At 54.7% G+C, this 17,887-nt stretch overlaps 1 protein-coding gene across 4 annotated transcripts; it reads left to right on the top strand.

Moving 5' to 3' along the window:
* Positions 1-255: 255 nt before the first annotated feature.
* Accs (1-aminocyclopropane-1-carboxylate synthase homolog (inactive)) lies at positions 256-17,544 on the top strand. Of its 4 annotated transcripts, none has more exons than XM_047519680.1 (16): positions 256-467; positions 2,443-2,733; positions 5,581-5,640; positions 7,440-7,510; positions 8,653-8,722; positions 9,389-9,455; positions 11,084-11,181; positions 11,645-11,722; positions 12,453-12,553; positions 13,325-13,414; positions 14,675-14,720; positions 14,829-14,970; positions 16,589-16,731; positions 16,836-16,989; positions 17,078-17,175; positions 17,253-17,544. In XM_047519680.1, the coding sequence occupies exons 2-15, from the start codon at positions 2,443-2,445 to the stop codon at positions 17,158-17,160; spliced, it is 1,494 nt and encodes a 497-aa protein (XP_047375636.1). In that variant the 5' UTR covers positions 256-467; the 3' UTR covers positions 17,161-17,175; positions 17,253-17,544. The 4 variants fall into 4 exon arrangements, with proteins under 4 accessions (XP_047375636.1, XP_047375635.1, XP_047375634.1 ...); XM_047519679.1 differs by having other exon boundaries at positions 286-653; positions 17,253-17,543; XM_047519678.1 differs by having other exon boundaries at positions 288-649; positions 17,253-17,543.
* The last annotated feature ends 343 nt before the right edge of the window (positions 17,545-17,887 follow it).

Genomic DNA, 17,887 nt, shown 5'->3' with positions numbered 1-17,887 from the left:
CCACGGGGGCTGAAGAAAATCCCATACAGACGACTGGCAGACCAGTCTCAAGCGCTGGTGAGACCCAAGAGGGACACATTAATGAAGAGCCCGCCTTCATTTGGGAAGGTCGTTTTGTGGGCTGCAAGATTTGCCAAGAAACTTCTGTGCCTCTAAACGCCTCTGAGAGCCCGGGGACTAAGGCGGGATGCAGGGGTGGCGCCCCACGTGCCAGCGTGGATTGATCCGCTCCAGCGTCCCGCGCGCAGGCCCCCGAGGGCGGAGGTGGGAGTTGCGGCCTGCACCTTCCTGGAGTTGGTCTCCGCCCCACTGTCCCTTCCCGGTCTCCAGCTACTCCTCAGCGTCCTGTCGCCTGTAGGGGCTTGCGGGGGAGGCCAGGACCCCGCGGTGCGCCCACCTGTGCGCCCATCAACGCGCGGGCCCCACCCAGGGTTTCCCCACCTGGGTGGCGAGGGGCGAGCTGCGTGGTGAGCAATCCCGGAAGCCCCGCCCAAGCGCTCGGTCTCGGTCTTGGTCTGGGTCTCCTTCTCGGTCTCCGTCCTGAGTCCCGCAGCCGCCGCCACCCGCGCGTAAAGCTGGGGAGGGCGTTTCCCAGCCCAGGAAACGGACGCCGATCGCGAGCCCGCCCCGTGCCAGCTCCGGTCTCCAAGTAGGTGCGATCCCCCTCTTTGCAGAGAAGGAAGCGGCGGGCCTCCCTCTGTGCACTTCTTTAAGCCTCTGCGCCTGGGTCTTGGAGCCCTTGGTGCCTGTCACGCTTCCTCTGCCTGGAAAAGCCGGAGCTGCTGCTCTCGAGGCGTCCCCCGCCCTGCAGGCACCCATCGTGTTGATGGCCCTGCAGCCCCGCGCGGGATTCCGAGGCTGACCGCGCGCGGGCTCCCGCTGTGGTCTCCCTCGGACTCGCTGGCCGCCAGGAACCAGCCCTACGCTCCAGGCCTGCCCCGAGAGAAAACCCGCCCCAGGCCCCAGGCTGTGCAGCCGACCCTGGCCTCCACCCGCCGCGCTGCCCTTGCTCAGACCCACGTTGTCTCAACCTTGGGGAGCGTTTGGCAGAGCCCCGCCAACTGGGGGAGGACCCCCGAGAAGACTTCGCAAAGCAAAATTAAACCACGGAGGGCACCCTGGTTTCTGGGTTGCTCACGGATCACCCACCATTTGGTGTTTGGGGGCTTACGCTTCAGGACCGGCCCATAGGCGAGGATTTATTATAATGACTCATATTCTATTAAGCTTTGGCGTTGAGTCAGGATTTGGTCCAAGTGCTTTATCACCCTGACCTCCTCACTGCTGCCCCGTGCGGTGGCTGCGGGTACACCCACTGTGCAGAGGACACTGGCTCAGAGAGGTGGAGGTGCCTACTGCTGCTGGCAGGATCAGACCCCTCTCCTGGTGCCGATCCTGCTTCCAGAGTGAAGACCCGGACCCTGGAGCGCTGCTTCGGGTGCCTGCATTTGTTGGAGATCCCTACTTCTCCTTCCCCTCAGTTTCCATCACATCAGGTCCAGATCACCAAATAATCCCATCCTACCCTTTCGCCACAGGACTTCTAGGACTCCCAGGCATTGATCTGTCCGGAAAATTTTAACCTGGATTTTTCTTTCTTCTTTTCTTTTCTTTTCTCTTTCTTTCTCTCTCTTCTTTCTTTCTTTCTCTCCTTTCTTTCTTTCTTTCTCTCCTTTCTTTTTCTTTCTTTCTCTTTCTCTCTTTCTTTCTCTCTCTCTTCCTTCCTTTCTTTCCTTCCTTCCTTCCTTCCTTCCTTCCTTTCTTTCTTTCTTTCTTTCTTTCTTTCTTTCTTTCTTTCAACAGATTGAACCCAGGGGCCCTTAAGCACATCCCAAGCTCTTTTTATTTTTTATTTTGAGACAGAGTCTCATTAAGTTCTTAGGGCCTCACTTGAGACTAGTTTTGAATTTGTCATCCTCCTGCTTCAGCCTGCCAAGCCACTGGGATTACAGGTGTGTGGCACTGCACCCGGCTTAACCTGGAGTTTCGAAATTGAGATAAGCAAGGATAGAAAAAGAACATTGGTGGTTCTTAGGCTGGAGAAGGAAAACTTATACAGAAATGAATAAGCCAAAGTGGCAATATATTGAAATTATTCAAATGCAGCAAGCACAGCCCCTGCACGGCTCCTTACATGTCCTGCACAGATTCTGCTCCTTGAAGTGGTTGCACACGTGTTACAGCTAGTAAGGGACACAGGAAGTGAGGAGTGCATGAACTTCAAGGCGGGGCAGATGGCCGGTGGGTGGAGGCAGGAGGATCCTTGGGCCCAGGGGTTTGAGGCCAGCCTTGGAAAGGCAGGGAAACCCTGTTGCAAAGTAAATCGGGGCAAGAGGTAAGAAAGGGAAAGGGACCCGGGTGACTGGTGACGGCTGTTTCGCTGCGTGGCACTGCAGGGGCCCTTGAGCAGCCCTGTGCCTCAGTGCATCTGTCTCCTTGCAGATGTTCCCCCTTCCTCAGACGGAGTGCAGGGAGCCGGCCGCCTGTCTGAGCTCAGCCTCCGCACTGGCCGTGGGCCCCGGCTTTCAGGACGACGTGGAAGGAGAATGCTCCAGAATAGCAGCGGCCCAGCGGCCGGAGCTCTGTGGAGTGGGCGAGCCCGTCGCCATGTTCTCCTCGGACAGCTCCTGCCTGTCCTCTCGAGGCAGAGTCATCAAGTGGTTCTGGGACTTGGCTGAGGAGGGCTACCGGACCTACCACACGGACGCCTACGATGAGGACAAGAACCCCAGTGTGAGCACCCCTCCCCAGCAGGCCCAAGAGGGAGCTGCAGGGCGGGCCCAGCCTTGGCCTGTAGGGCAGCACCGCTTGCTCCTGGAGGGTTCAGATCAGGGCCTCGGCCTCCAGGAGGGCTCTGACGGAGGTCACAGAGGCCCCTGCTTGTGGGCCTGTTTATAATGAAGGGGACACCGGCTTGAGGGAGGAAGTCGAGGGCTGCAGAGTGGTCCTCCGTGAGAGCCTGCCAACGCTTCAGCTTTGATTTTGTTTTCTTTTTGTGGGGCTGGGGTTAGGGCCCAGGGTCACCCGCACGCCAGGCAAGCGTTCTACCACCGAGCTGCGTCCCCACCCGCAACCCTTCAGCTCTGGAGCTAGGATGGAGCTGGGGTCCAGTTCCCATGGTTTCATTTCTTTCGATCTCAGTTCATCTCTAAAATGGGGTGGTAATACCTGCTGTCAAAGCGTGGAGATGCAAGGAGACGTGTGGTGGGATCAGCACAGGGCGTACTCCAGAGCACACTGAATGAGCGTAGCTGCCATTGTTACTGGTGTGGTCTGCCCCACGTGTTATGAGCTGTCCTTAGTGGTACCTTCACAGATCAGAGAGCTGCACAAGTAACCCGTGAATGATCTTATCTGTCGAGCACCCACAGGTACTGGCCGCTGTTCCAGGTCTGGCCTTGTAACAGTGAACGAGAACGAAGCTTCTGTTCTAAGCATTTATGTTTTAGTTGGGGAGACAGTGAATGGACAAAAGCCATCTCTATATGATATGTGGTGATAAGTACGATAGAGCAAAATAAAGCCGGGGACAGCAGATAGAGAATGGTGGTAACGTTGCTATTTAATTAAAGAAGGTCACAGAAAGCTACTTTAATGAGGTGACGTTTGATCAGAAACCTGAAAAAAGGTGAGGGGTTGTGTTAGTTATCAGTTGCTATAACAAATTACTTCGAATCTTAGAAATTCAGGTAGCAAGTGTTTCGGGTTCTGGGCTCAGGGATCCTGCTGGGTGCCTCACGTTCAGGGTCTTCTGTGGAGTTGTCCTGAAGCTGGGGCTGTGGCAATGGCATGTCCCTGGGGGAGGGACGTGGAGAGGGTGGGGAGGCGCCATTCCCAAGCTGTCGCACACGGCGAGTGGGGGCCTCGGTTCCTCTCCGCACGGGCTTTCCCAGCAGACCTCTGCATGGGAAGTGGGGGAAGCCTGGGAGAACGAGGGCAGGTGCTCCCGAGCTGGCGGCCTCAGGCCCTGTAACCTCATCTCTGAGGTGGCGTCCCACCACTTCTGCAGGTTTCGCCATCAGGAACGCGTCGCTAGGTCCAGCCCATGTCTAGGGGTGCGAATAGCAGGAGGTGGGGAGCCCACTGTAGGGGCTGCTCACCAATGGGAGTCAGCCATGTCGTATCTGGGAAGAGCATTCCAGGCAGAGGGAACAGCACACGAAAGGCCCCAGGGTGGATGGTTCAGGGGACAGAAAAGGGACCACTGGTGAAGGTTGGAAGGACCATGAGGTGGGGTGGTAATAGATCCTGTAGGGGCCATGGGACATGGCGAGCCTTCCCATTTTAGATAAAGTGGGCGAGGAGGTATTCAAGGGAGAAGCAGTAGGACCTGATTTCTGATTTTAAAAGATGACTTGGACTATTCTGTGAAACCTGGATGACAGGTGAAGGAGTGGGTAAGACAGGAAGTGGAGAAGCTAGTCTGGTAATCTGGGCAAGGAACTAAGGTGGCTTGGACCAGGATCTCAGCAGTGCAGCGTGAAGATGGTGGGGCTGGGTGTGTTGGAAGGTAGTGCCGTCAGGATTTGCAGGTGCGTTGGCTGTGCTGGAGGAGCCTACATGTGTCCCCCAGGGGGCGAAGATCACAGCCTTTTATGTGTTGCAACCTCAGCTCATTCCAGTTTGCTTTTTCATCTTGCCTTCTTCCTTTACTCCCTTTGCCCCGCTTAACACAGAGGTCAGGAGTTAGCTGTGTGTGTCTCTGGGGACTCTAGAAGGGACAGCTGGGCTGGGACTCACTTCCTTCCTCTCCCATGAGAATAGGGGCCTGGGGATCAGGAGTGGGGATCAGGTGTTGTTTGGGTCTCCTGGGGGACATTTATGCTGACGTGAGGGCCCGTTCTTTTTCCGTGGGGGGGATACTGGGGATTGAGCCAGTATCTAGTCAAGTGCCCTCCCACTGAGCCAAGTCCCAAGGATTCATTCTTTTTTTTTTTTTTGGTACTGGGGTTCGAACCCAGGGCGCTTGACCACTGAGCCACCTCCCCAGCCCTTTTTGTATTTAATTTCGAGACAGGGTCTCACTGTGTTGCTGAGCCCGCTCTAAGTTGCTGGGGCTGGCTTTGAACTGGCGGTCCTCCTGCCTCAGCCTCCCGAGCTGCTGGGATTGCAGGGGGCGGCAGGGCGCCTGGCCGAGGGCTCACTCTGGATTGGCCTCCACCCTGCTTCTGCTGCTGCCGGCATACGGTTCTCTGTAGCATGCTTTCATCCTGTTAACGTGGGTTCCTGTCCAGCCCCCGAGAGGGAGCCTCTGCCTCCAGGGATTTTGCCTGCAGCAGGGGAGGTACAAGGTGGCCTGGGGCAGACAGTTAGCAGTGCTCTAGGGGGGTGACAGGTGCAGAACTGTGGAACCCCAAAGAAGAAAAAAGCCCTTCCAGGTGGGGCTGGGGCAGGCTTCCCGGAGGAGATGGCGTTTGAGACATGGGAAGTCTGCCGGCGGAGTGGAGGGCGGGGCTGGAGCGAAGACAGGAGGGGCGGGGCGCGGGCGCAGAGCCGCCAGTTGCGTCCCTGCGGGCTCCGCGGCCTTTGGTTGGCACGCCTCTGCCATGCTCACTCTGCCCCCGTACCCCTCATCTCCAGGGCATCATTAACTTGGGCACCAGCGAGAACAAGCTCTGCTTTGACCTGCTGTCCAGGCGGGTGAGTCCTGGGGGGCCTCTGGGTGGCAGCACCAGCTCCAAGGGACCCCTTCCCTGGAATGCTTCTCCCTGAAGAGCCTGCTATGTGCCTCTGTGGCCCTGGCCTGGGAGTCAGGGGACCCAGGTTGCCTTGGGGACAACTTTCTGAGGCCCGTCACTTCCCTCTGATCCCGATTTCTTCATCTGTGCAGGCTCCATCCCTTACTGGTCCCTCCTACTGGTTGGGTCCCTGACTCCAGGGAAACTCAGCGCAACGCTTTTTGTTTGTACTGGGCGTTGAACCTAGGAGCACTCAACCACTGAGCCACATCCCCAGCCCTTTTTATATTTTATTTAGAGACAGGGTGTCACTGAGCTGCTTAGGGTCTTGCTGAGTTGCTGAGGCTGACTTTGAACTCTCGATCCTCCTACCTCAGCCTCCCGATTACAGGTGTGTGCCCCCGTGCCCTTCAGGGGAACCCAAAGCCCTGACTCGTGGCTTTGCCAATTTCAAGCTCCTGGAGTGTCATCCCGGCACAGCAGGGTTGGAAGCGAGACGGGTGGCACAAGCTTGTTGGGTGTTCCCTCCAACACGGACACGTAGAAGGAACCTCCAGAGCCGGTGGCAGCACAGAGCAGTGACAGGCAGGAAGTGATAAGGTTCACAGGCCTGTTTCCCTGCTTTTAAAACACCGTACTTGGTTGTAAGATTCTATTAAATTAATTTTTAAAATGACTGTTTCCAACACAGTTTGCAACATTCCTGGAAATCAGGAAAATTCCTGGGTTTCCTAACGCTCTTTCTTGAGCACAGGGTCTCTAGTGGGGTGTGGGTTTGTAGAGGCAGTAGTGCTTCCCTCAAAGGGAGTGTCCTTCCAAAGCAGAAAAATCCAAGCCGGGTCGTAGGGAGCCGGTCTCAGAGCCAGTTTTACCTAAAGCCCATTCTTCCTAAGACGGCGTCAGCATGGAAATAAATCAAAGCTGAGTCACATAGATGATTTTAAATTTTCTGTTAAAATTTTTTTAAAAACTTGCTAATTTTAATAATTTTAATAAATTTTAATAATTTATTTCATGTGCATTATATAACGAAAATATGGCCATTTCAACAGGTAATCAGTATAAAAACTATCCATGTATTATACATACTTTTTTCCTAGGAAGTCTTCAAAACCCAGAATCTCAATTGAGACTCACCACATATCAAGTGTTCAGTAGCCACAGGGGGCCAGTGGGCGCCATGTTGGATCAGCTCTAAGGGCTGCCAGGAAGGAGGGGCATGGCTGGACGTGTGGCTGGTTCCCCTTCCCCTGGTCCCTCTACCCAAGGACCCTGAATGATCAGTCCTTCTTGGCCATTTGGCCTATGAAGCCCCAGAGGTCTAACCCAGCACCTGGTCACTGAGGTGATGGTCTAGAAATTGCCACCTTTTCCAAAGTGTGAGATTGAGCCAAACTGGCAGGAGAACAAGTGGCATGAGTCCTTCCGGAAGTTGGAGCCCAGACTGAGGTGATAGCACCCAACTTCCTTCCTGGCACTGTCTCTGCAAGCCACACCTGTGTGTGTGTGTGTGTGTGTGTGTGTGTGAGTGTTGTATAAGGAGCACGAGACCAGGAGTCAGAATTTCTGGGTTTTGGTCTCAGCTCTTAATAGCTCTGGGATCTTGACTGAGTCACCTCCATTTTTTGAACCTCAATCTCCTTATCTGCAAAATGGGCATGAGAATATGCTGCTCCTCTCAGGGTTTCTCTGGGACCCGGTTCTGTGCAGATGTAGGAGGTAGTGGTGCCCTCAGCCCCGCCCCTTCCTCTCTGTCCCCAGCTGACTCAGAGTGACATGCTGTGGGTGGAGCCGTCCCTGCTGCAGTACCCTGACTGGAGGGGACACCTGTTGTAAGTAGTGGCTGTAGGACAGTGGATCTCAACGTGGGTGACTTTGCTTCCCTGGGGATGTTGGGCAATGTCTGGACACAGTTTGGTTGTCATAACCTGGAGGTGGGGATGCTACTGACCTTTAGAGGGTAGAGGCAGAGATGCTGTTGGGCCTACAATGGACAGGACGGCCCCCTGCAACCAAGAGTTGTCCAGCTCCAAATATCAGGAGCGGCAGGTGGAGAGAGCCTGCTGAAGCCAGGGCCGCGTCCTGGAGACGGGCCATCCTGGGGTCTCCTGCCAGTCCCAGCCCTGTCTCAGGAGCTCCCAGTTTGGTTTCCAGGAACCTGGTCTGGGGTATGGGGAGGACCTCTGGGTGAGGAGTCCATTCCTCTTCTCAGTAGCTGGGGAGCTGGCTGGGGCTTTTCCTAGTGGTAAGGGAGGAGGCGATGGATAATACTGATGCTTGGCTATACTGCCTGAGCAGACACCAGGGACCAGAACTACTCTAAGGGGTTAGTGGCTGAGGACTTGATCCCAAGACTGATTCCAAAGCACATATTGTTAAAATACAGCAATTAGGATGGTGAGCCCTGGAGGCAGGCCGCTGGGCGTGGGCTTGTGTTCTACACTTACCAGAAGTAACACGATTCCTTCAAACCTGTTTTTTTTGTTTGTTTGTTTTGGTGCTAGGGATTGAACCCAGGGACGCTTTACCACTGAGCTACATCCCCAGTCCTTTTAATTTTTTATTTTGAGACAGGATCTTGCCAAATTCCTGAGGGTCACACTAAATTAGTGAAGCTGGCCTTGGATTTGAAATCCTCCTGCCTCAGCCTCCTGAGTTTCTGGGATTACAGTGGCACCCGGCTAAACCAGTTTCTTTATCTATAAAGTGGAAATGTTAGTGCAATAGTAATCATAGCGTAGTGTTCTCAAAAGAACATCTGTATAGGATAAATGTAGAACTACAGAGAAAGGAAACTCAGTGCATGTGGGAGGGAGGGGACTTGGAAGTGGAGACAGGTGCTGAGCACACTTTCTATGTGGGAAATGAGGGACAAGTAATGGCAGGGCATGAGAATTCCCCAGAGGAGCTTTGGGGTGGCCTGTGGTTTGAGGACCTTCTGGTAAGCACTGCCTGTCTGTCTGTCTTATCCTAGCCTTCGGGAGGAAGTGGCTAAGTTCCTGTCTTTCTACTGCAAGAGCCCAGCCCCCCTCAAACCAGAGAATGTGAGTAGCCCCCTCCTCTGCTTCTTCCCGTTCTTTCTGCCCTGCTCCCCAACTTTTGGCTATCTGAGGGCATTGGGATCAGCCTGTCACTTAATCTTGATTTGTTTCCATGCAGAATGAGCAATGCCTGCTCCCTTCTTGACCCCTAACCCTAGATATATATTTTTTATTTTAAATTTTGATATTGGAGATTGAACCCAGGGATGCTTTGTTAATGAGCTACATCCTCAGCTTATTTATTTATTATTTTTATTTTGAGACAGGATTTTGCTAAATTGCTTAAGGTCTCACTAAATTGCTGAGTCTGGCCTCGAACTTATGATCCTCCTGCCTTAGCCTCCCAAATTGCTAGGATTACAGGCATGCGCCACTGCACCCACTAATCCTAGATATTTAGAGACGGGGTATAGTCTCTGTTTCACATTGTGCTGTGGCCCCTCCTGGCCTCTTCGCCTTCAGGCAAGACCCTCTGAGTGGCCAGCTCCCTGCTTCTTGCTCAGGTGATGCTGAGCAGGGTCCCCTCAGATGACTTTGGCTGTAGGTGGGGAAGGCCTCTCGGATACTGAGGGGAACCTGGCTCTCTTCTGTGCTGAACTGCGACGGAGGCTATGGGTCCTCGTGCCCTTTTGGAACTCAGTCATCCTTGTCCCCTTGTGTCACCCCCAGGTGGTGGTCCTGAACGGCTGTGCCTCTGTCTTCTCCGCTCTGGCCACGGTGCTGTGTGAGGTGGGGGGTAAGTGAACCCCAGGGTCTGCCCTGAACTGGGGGCCGCACTGGCAGGGTCCCCAGCTGTCCGACCTCACGCGCTGCACCGGTGGGTTTGGGGCCAGAGCAGACTACAAGGGGACCACAGCCGTCTGAAATAAATGGCCGGACGCGACTCCCAGGGGGCGGCCATACCAGGAGAGGGCAGAGGGTGCTGGGCTCTGGGCTTTCTGTGTCCTCATGTGACGGCACGTCCCAGAGCAGGAAGAACAGGGGGAGGTCATGTGGTGCCATCTCTTCTTCATGAGGTGACAAGAGCCGGGTCCAGGGGGCTCTTTCCCAGAAGGGTCTCAACAGAGCCCCCTTTGTACTTACTGACCCCAAATGACTCAGACTCATTCCCAAAGCAGTCCCTGGGCAGAGCGGGAGGAGAGCCAGGGCGAGCTTGCTCTGAACTTGGTTTGTCCCCCACAGCTGGGGAAGGCCTGCCTTCGCAGGTATTGTTGATCGTAGCTGAAAAATCGAGAGGTGTTCTCTTAGCAAGGAAGGAAACTGGACTGGCTGTTGAGGAGGCAGCCAGCGGGCCTGCTGCAAAGTCCTGGTCTTTCTAAGAGCTGTCCTTGGTCAGGGGTGTTTGTTGGCAGGAGCAGGGCAACAACATGACAGCTGAACGAAGACAGGTGATGTCAGCGTCTGTTGATCATGGACTACATACATTCCAGGCCCTGGCACAAGGCTCCACTCGGAGTATGTCATGTAACCTTCACAACCTCCCAGTGAGGTTGGTTCTATGGCTGGCCCATCTTATAGATGAGGAACCCGAGGCCCAGAGGTTAAGTAACTGGTTGGTTACACAAAAAGAGGTAGTCACCAGGCAATAGTAGGCAATTTCCTACCCGTTCTAGAATAGTCAAAAAAGGGACCCTGCAAATGAACGTTCAGCTCAGGCCCCGGCGTAGTAAGTGCTCAGCAAGTGTTAGTTATTCATTGCCAAAGGTCCTTCGCTTACGATAACTTGACTTACGGCTTTTCAACTTTTGCATGGTGTGAAAGCTGTATCCAGTCAGTAGAATCTGTACTTCAGAGTTTGAGCTGTGGTCCTTGTCCTTGCTGGAGGCATGTGCCCATGCTGGGCAGTGGCAGTGAGCCACTGCTCACAGGCAGCCTGAGGTCCTGGACACTCACAGCACACCACGTTGCTAAGCTAGGATGTTCAGCAGGTTAGGTGGATGGTGTATTTTTTTAGGGGGGAGGGTACTGGGGATTGAACCCAGGGGTGCTTAACCACTGAGCCACATCCCCAGCCCTATTTTGTATTTTATTTAGAGACAGGGTCTCACTGAGTGGCTTAGTGCCTCACTGTTGCTGAGGCTGGCTTTGAACTTGCCATCCTCCTGCCTCAGCCTCCCGAGCTGCTGGGAGGATAAATGTATGTTTGACCTAGTGATATTTTCAACTTACGTGGGCTCATCCAACCAGAAGCCCATTGTAAGTGGAGGAGCATCTGCATTAGGAAGGGGACCAGTGTCAGTGGGTCCTGAGCTTTAGAGTTCTGGGAGGTGAGCAGGAGTATGCTCCAGGTGTTCCTCAAGGATGCCCAGGAGGACGGGGCTGTTTGGCCAGAGGATGACAGGTGCTGCCTGTTCCTGTTCCCAGAGGCTTTCCTGATCCCCACCCCGTACTATGGGGCCATCACACAGCACGTCTATCTCTACGGCAACGTCCGGCTGGCCTATGTCTATCTGGACAGTGAGGTGAGTTCCCGCAGCCCAGGTGCAGCCTGGGCCTTCCCCTGGGTGGGCATGGGAGGAAGTCCATGCCGAGGGTCTGGGGCTGCTGCGGAAGGGACTGGAGCCCTCTGGTGCCACATGGCTGCTTGTGCCTGGGTTACCGGAGGCTCCCGAGTTCTAGGCTCTGAGATTCCTGAGGTCCATACAAAAGCGAAGACCAGCCCCAGAAGTAAGGGGGGTGGACAGGCGGCAGAAGACCTTGACATGGAATTCTGGGATCCTACCAGGGCACCCCCGGGGCCTCTGCCAGAAACCTAAGAGCTGAGAGGTGTCCCTGGTGTGATGTGTTGGGCGGAGGACAGGAAGAGGAAGCGACCCCACTTGTTTTCTGGGGACCCGTCTGAGGAGATGGGACACGAGAGGACTGAGAACTCAGGGTTGGGGCGTCCCTGAATTTGGCTGGTGACTTTGGTGGGTCTTTCTCCAGGTCACTGGGCTGGACACACGCCCCTTCCAGCTCACAGTGGCCAAGCTGGAGAAGGCCCTGCAAGGAGCGAATTCTGAGGTCTGAGACGGCATGCAGCCCAGGGCTGGGAGCGAGGGGGTCCAGACCCCTCTTCCTGTGACTGATCTCCTGAGAATTGGGTCGGGGCCGTGGTGGGGACATGTGGGTAGGATGGTAGCACAGAACCATTGTGGGGGTCAGTCAGGAGGCTGCCCCTGAAGCTTCTGCCCATTAGAACAAGACCCTCCTGCCTCCGTCTGGAGAGAATCAACTGGGAGCTTCATGGAAAATGCCCCCCTGTTCCCACTCCCTCTGACTCTGCCTCAGGGTCAGGTGTGGCGCAGAGGAGTCCGTGGTTCAGCGAGTCTCCCTGGCCTCTGAGGGGTGGTCCTATTCACTTAGAGGGGATCGGGGCCTCCCCAGGAAAGGCAGAGGCCCCGTTCTCCGGCGGCTCCTTCCCAGCCGGCTTTTCAACAATCTGCCTACTTAGTTTATTTCCCTTGGTCTTTGGAGTGGTCACGTGCTCACTGTAGGGATTTTGAAAGTGCAACGCCCAGGCCCTCTATTCCCGCCACACAGGCCACCTCGGCTGGCATGCGGGCACATTTCCTGCCGTCCTCTGCGCTGGTTTTCTTTCCATGGTTGGCATGGTTGGCATGTGCTTCCTGCCGGGTGGTGAACGCGTCCCATCCCCCTTACTTCCCTGGGAGCCACCGACGGTCAGCCCCTACCTACTGGGACTGCCTGGCCTTGGGGAGGAGCTGAGTCTCTGCCCTGTGGATGGTTTCAGGGTGTCAAGGTCAAAGGCCTCATCCTCATCAACCCCCAGAATCCTCTGGGTGACATCTACTCCCCAGGAGAGCTGCAGGAGTTCCTGGGATTTGCCAAGAGGTGAGTCCCCACACCCCTGCCATGATTCCTGGGCCCAGCAAGGCTCTGACGTGGGCTCACCTGCTTTGGCCTCTCCTGGGCAGTGGGACAGTGAGAAAGTAGGGTTTTGCTGAGTGCCATTTCTCTCTCTTTTATTTTTAAATTTAATTTTTTTGTGTGGTACTAGGGATGGAACCCAGGACCTCGCACATGCTCGGCAAGCGCTCTACCACTGAGCTACATTCCCAGGCCTTTTAAAATTTTTATTTTGAGACATGGTCTTACCAAGCTACCCAGGCTGACCTTGAACTTGCATCCTCCTACCTCAGCCTCCCGGGTCGCTGGGGTGACAGGTGTGTGCCCCTGCACCCAGCTTCTCTTCCAAGTTATAGCTATGGCTTCATTTATTGCACCGCTGAGCACTATATTTCTTTTAATCCTCATAACGACCCCATAAGAAATAGGCACGTAATTATCCCCGGCCACTGGAGCCTCAGAGTGGACGAGTCAAGGGTAGGGCCAGATTTGAACGTGGGTCTGTCTACCTTGAGCCTCGCACTTAAATGTTCTTCTCCAGGTAAGACCCTGAGGGTCCGAGCTCTCCCTGACAGTGCCTCCAAAACTCCTTTGCTTTGGATGTGCTGCTTCCAGTTTGAAAAAAAATAGACAAAAGAAGGGTGTTCCTGGAGAAAACAGGAACTACGCTGTGGTCCTCTGGGTTTTGGACACGCTGTTCCCTGGGGAGCACACTTGGCCCACAGATCCAGCTGGCTCCTCCCCTCCTCACTTCAGGCACAAGCTGCACGTGATTGTGGATGAGGTCTACATGCTGTCCGTGTTCGAGGCCTCGCTCGGGTACCGCAGCGTCCTGAGCCTGGACAGGTGAGGGTCCTGGATGCAGCTGACTCGGCCAGCCCCCGACTGGCCTCTCTGTGGCTCGACCCCCAGGGTGTGACCTGCCCCAGGGTACTTTTCTACTAACATCTAGCTGACTGCAAGGGTCCTCGGATCCCCCAGGAAGGTGGGAGGGGTGGGCTGCATCAGTGCATTTAGAATTGCTCTGTGGAGATCCTGAGACCTCCAAGCCGGGGTCCCCAGGACTCCAGAGGGAGGCTGGGGAAGCTGGCCCCCTCTTTGCTCTTTCCTTTGTGTCCAGAGCAGCTCCAGATTATCCGTTTGCTTCTTTCTCTCGCTCATGCATTGGGCAAATAAGCACTTTTGGCTATTTAGTGGACTTTTTCATCAGCTTTCGTTTGAGCAGAGAATTCATGAACGAAATGTCTTTGGACGCACTTGGACCTGATGGTCTGCAATGTCTGTAAATCTGACCTCCGGGCAGGCTGACAGTTTCCGGTGTTTGCACCGGCTTTTCAGCCCTGCTGTGGCCTTTCTGTCACTTGTCTCTCACAAACCCCGTGAGGACGGTGGCGCCTGGAGTGTGGCTCCCTCTCGTTTTATGCGTTAGGAGAGTGAGGCGCTGAGAAAACAGTGACCTGCCCTTGAGCCCTGGCTAGTCATGGGGCATCTGTTCTGCGGCTGGCACTGGAGTGCCAGAGACCCAACAGTCAGCGAGAAGGATCTTGGCCCTTCGCACGTAGAACCTTTATTTCTAGCTAGAAAAACAAATGAACAAACAAACCAAAAACAACCCTGGTAGCACAATACGCAGCTAGCGATTTTGATGACAGTGGTGATCAGTGAGTGGAGAACCTTCGGCAGCTCTGAGATGACCGGCGTGGGCTGGCTGTCGTCGGGGAGGCCTTTGAGGAAGTGACACTTAAGCTGTATTCTAGATGGGAAATTGGCAGATTTCTCCTGTAAGGGGCAGGTGGCGAGTATATTTTAGACTTTACAGACCATATGGTCCCTCACTCAAGTCTGCATGGACCTTCTGTAAACCAGTGAGCGTGGCTGTGTTCTGATAAAACTTTATTTATAAGAACAGACATCAGGCCACATTTTCCTGCAGGCTGTGTTTTGCTAACCCTGCTCTAAGGGATGCACAGGAGTTGGTGGTTCAGAGAGATGCAAACAAGGCCAGGACCCAGGAGAGCCATCCATCCATCTCCTCCTTTGTCCTGGAAACGAGTCTGGGCTCCCTGGTTCTGTGTTGCCTCTGTTCTCACGCTGTGCTCTCTGCAGGCTGCCCGACCCCCAGAGGACCCATGTACTGTGGGCCACCAGCAAGGTGAGTTCTGGCTGGTCGTGGGGTGTCAGAGATGGAAGGGTGGACGGGTGGGTGGGATCGGCTCCCTTTGTGGAGGGCGGGCCATGGCTTAGGCGTCTCTCCTTGCAGGACTTCGGGATGTCTGGGCTCCGCTTTGGCACGCTGTACACAGAAAACCAGGAGGTGGCCACCGCCGTGGCTTCCCTCTGTCGCTATCATGGCCTCAGTGGCCTGGTCCAGTACCAGATGGCACAGCTGCTCCGGGACCGTGGTGACTGCCTGGGTTTGGTGACCTGAAAGAGGCGGGAGGCTTATGGTCCATCTGGGACCAGCCAGGGATCATGGGTGCTTCTCCCATGAGAAGAATTTAGGGTGGTGGTAGAGAGTGCCAGCTGTGGGTCTCGATTGGGTCCACACTTTACTCTGTCTCTTCCTGGCTGTGTGGCATGTTACGTCATCTCCCTGAGCCTCGGTTTCCTCATCTGTAGAGAGGGATCATAATGGTGCCTATCTTGTAGGGCAAGTGTGGCACTTGGTCCAGGTGAACTTGTTTGGCGGGCACAGGGGTGTGCACCTGTGGTCCTAGCTACTTGGGAGGCTGAGGCAGGAGGATTACTTGAGCCCAGGAGTTTGAGGCTGGCCTGGATTGTCTTAAAAAAAAAAAAAAAAAAAGTAAAAAGTGAACTCATTATTATTAGCTGTGAGCACTTTAAGAGAGTGAAAACTACTAAGAAAAAGTTGTTAGTAGTGGAAATCCCTCTCCTCTGTGGCTCCATTCAGCTTGCAGGTTCAGAGAGTAAGTCAGAGGGCAAAGCTACCTGTCCTTGCCACCATTTGCTGAGCCCCCTGCAGGTGCTCTGGCTATGTCTCATTTATCCCTCCCCAGGATCCTAGGGAGCTTGAATTCTAGAATTTTCCACATCATTTTACAGACAAGGAAAACAAAGACCAGACACTCCGCATCCACTGCAATACCTAACATTTTTTTCAAACAGAGACAACATCAGGTCATGCATTGCTGGTGGGACTTAAGATAGTTCACCCACTTTGGAAAGCAACTTGGCAGTTTCTTCTAAAAACACTTACCAAACCACAGGGCAATTCCATCTCTAGAAATGGCACCAAAAAAGCCCTCGTGAAAATTTAGCTAGAAACAATCCGGATGGCCTTCCCCTGATGAGTGGGGACAGACACCCCCACATGGGCACATCCATGTCATGAAATGCTACTCTGCCCTCAAGTCCACGGAGCATAGATTCATCTCGAAGGTGTTAGGCTGGTGAACGAAGCTAGTTTCCAAAGATGACACACCGCATGGTTCTGCTTCGTTTTTTGGAAACAGCAAAACTAGAGTGATGGAAACAGATCAGAGTCATGGGCAGAGGTGGATGTGGCTGTAAGCGGAGGAGGGTGTGTTCTGGAGTGAGGGAACTTGCAGAGTCCTGCCTGCAGTGGTACTTACCCAAATACCTAGGTGCGTTATGATCCCTAGAACTGCACCCCCCAAAAAAAGAGGTCAGCAAAAATGTGAGGATCAGAGAGGTGAATCTGCCAAAGATCCCCGCTCTTGTCAGTGGCCCAGCTGGGATCTGGACCTTGGCCTGTGTGGCTCCAAAGCATCACTTTATAACTCACTAAAACCTTTGGCTTGGCTTTGCCTCCCGAGGGACTTTGTGCTCTGGGCTCCTGATGGAGTGTGGGGGCTGGAGCTGAAGCTGAGTGGGGGCTTCATGGGGACCCCTGAATTCCCACCCCTCCCGATCTTCCCTCCCCCTTGCCCCACCACCAGCCAGGGGGGCTGCATGTGGCCTTTTGCTCCTCAGCATTTAGACTAGCAGGATGGAGAGAAGGCTGAGGGAAGATTCACCTTTGGTCTCCCTCTCACCCAGACTGGATCAACCAGGTGTACCTAGTGGAGAACCATGCCCGGCTCAAGGCTGCCCACGCCTATGTCTCCGCAGAGCTCAGGGCCCTGGGGATCCCCTTCCTGAGTCGGGGGGCAGGCTTCTTCATCTGGCTTGACCTGAGGAAGGTGAGACAACTGGGTGTGGTCCGGTGGGGCGTCTAGCCTCCCTCCGGCAGCTGAGGGCCTGGAGGTCGCCTCTGTGTCCTGAGCCTCTTCCCCCGCTCTCCCAGTACCTGAGTGAGGACACCTTTGAGGAGGAGATGCAACTCTGGCGCCGCTTTTTAGACAATAAGGTGCTGCTGTCCTTCGGCAAGGCCTTCGAGTGTAAGGAGCCCGGCTGGTTCCGCCTGGTCTTCTCGGACAAGCCCCACCGGCTTCGCCTGGGTGAGTAGCCGCTGCCCCAGCCTCTCCGTGTGCTGATCCCTACCTGTCCAGCCCTCAGGGCTAATGGCCCCTTACTTCTCCTTCTCAGGGATGCAGAGGGTTCGGCAGGTGCTTGAGGGCAAATCCCAGCTGGCGGAGGAAGGCCCCCCCTGCCAGGCCCAGCGCAGATGAGCTGGTGCTTGTCTGGTAAGCGCCCCTGGACGTTCTGGGGCTGTGCAAGCCTGGCTTTGGATTTGCCCCTAAGGAACTTGCCTGCCTTGCAGGGTGGCAGCAGGAGACTCCTTCAGCTGAGCTTCGTCTTGGGCCATCACTGTCCCCTACTAAACAAAACGGACCAGCTAGATGTCTCTGTCAGGAGTCATTTGCAGACCAGGGGAGTGGCGAGGGACCCTGGCCACAGCCCGCAGCTTGCAGAGGACGAGAAGACTGACAAGCCACCAGGACCTTCCTTACGATGGCTCCTTCATGCTTCTTTGTTGCCAGGGAAACCAGCCAGAGGAATGCCAAAAAAATAAAAAGAAGTGATAACGTTCCAGGAAGATTGGAATGAATTCTGTTTGTTCAGATCTCAGCACATCAGGAACCTAGAAAGGCTTCCACTTGGGACCAGGTGATTAGGACCCCAAGGTGGGAGTTGGGAGGGGCTTCTTAGTGGGCCTCTTCAGTGCCTGGAGAGGAGCTGTCTTCTCATATGTCCCCGAAGTGGAGTGGCCTAGCAGTGGCTGTGGGGGAAAATTTGGGACCAGAACTCAGAACTGAGGCAGCTTGGGGGGCTGAACTGACCAAGGCTGGCCCCTTGATGCTAAGTGGACCAGAGGTGGCCTGCCCCACCTGCAGGAATGCTTTAGTTCAGAGCATAAATGGGCTTTCTGATCCCTGAGGACCTTCTCGGTGCCCA

Source organism: Sciurus carolinensis, chromosome 11, assembly GCF_902686445.1.
Source record: "Sciurus carolinensis chromosome 11, mSciCar1.2, whole genome shotgun sequence".
NCBI classification, from domain to species: Eukaryota; Metazoa; Chordata; class Mammalia; order Rodentia; family Sciuridae; genus Sciurus; species Sciurus carolinensis.
The sequence above is the reverse complement of the archived record's forward strand: the minus strand, read 5'-3'. Positions and strand labels throughout refer to the sequence as shown.

Bases quoted from the DNA above. Each gene is read 5' to 3' on its own strand.
- Accs (XM_047519680.1), top strand. From the start codon at position 2,443: ATGTTCCCCCTTCCTCAGACGGAGTGCAGGGAGCCGGCCGCCTGTCTG. The intron at 9,456-11,083 runs GTAAGTGAACCC...TCCTGTTCCCAG, and splicing joins GGTGCTGTGTGAGGTGGGGG to AGGCTTTCCTGATCCCCACC. The intron at 13,415-14,674 runs GTGAGGGTCCTG...TGCTCTCTGCAG, and splicing joins AGCGTCCTGAGCCTGGACAG to GCTGCCCGACCCCCAGAGGA.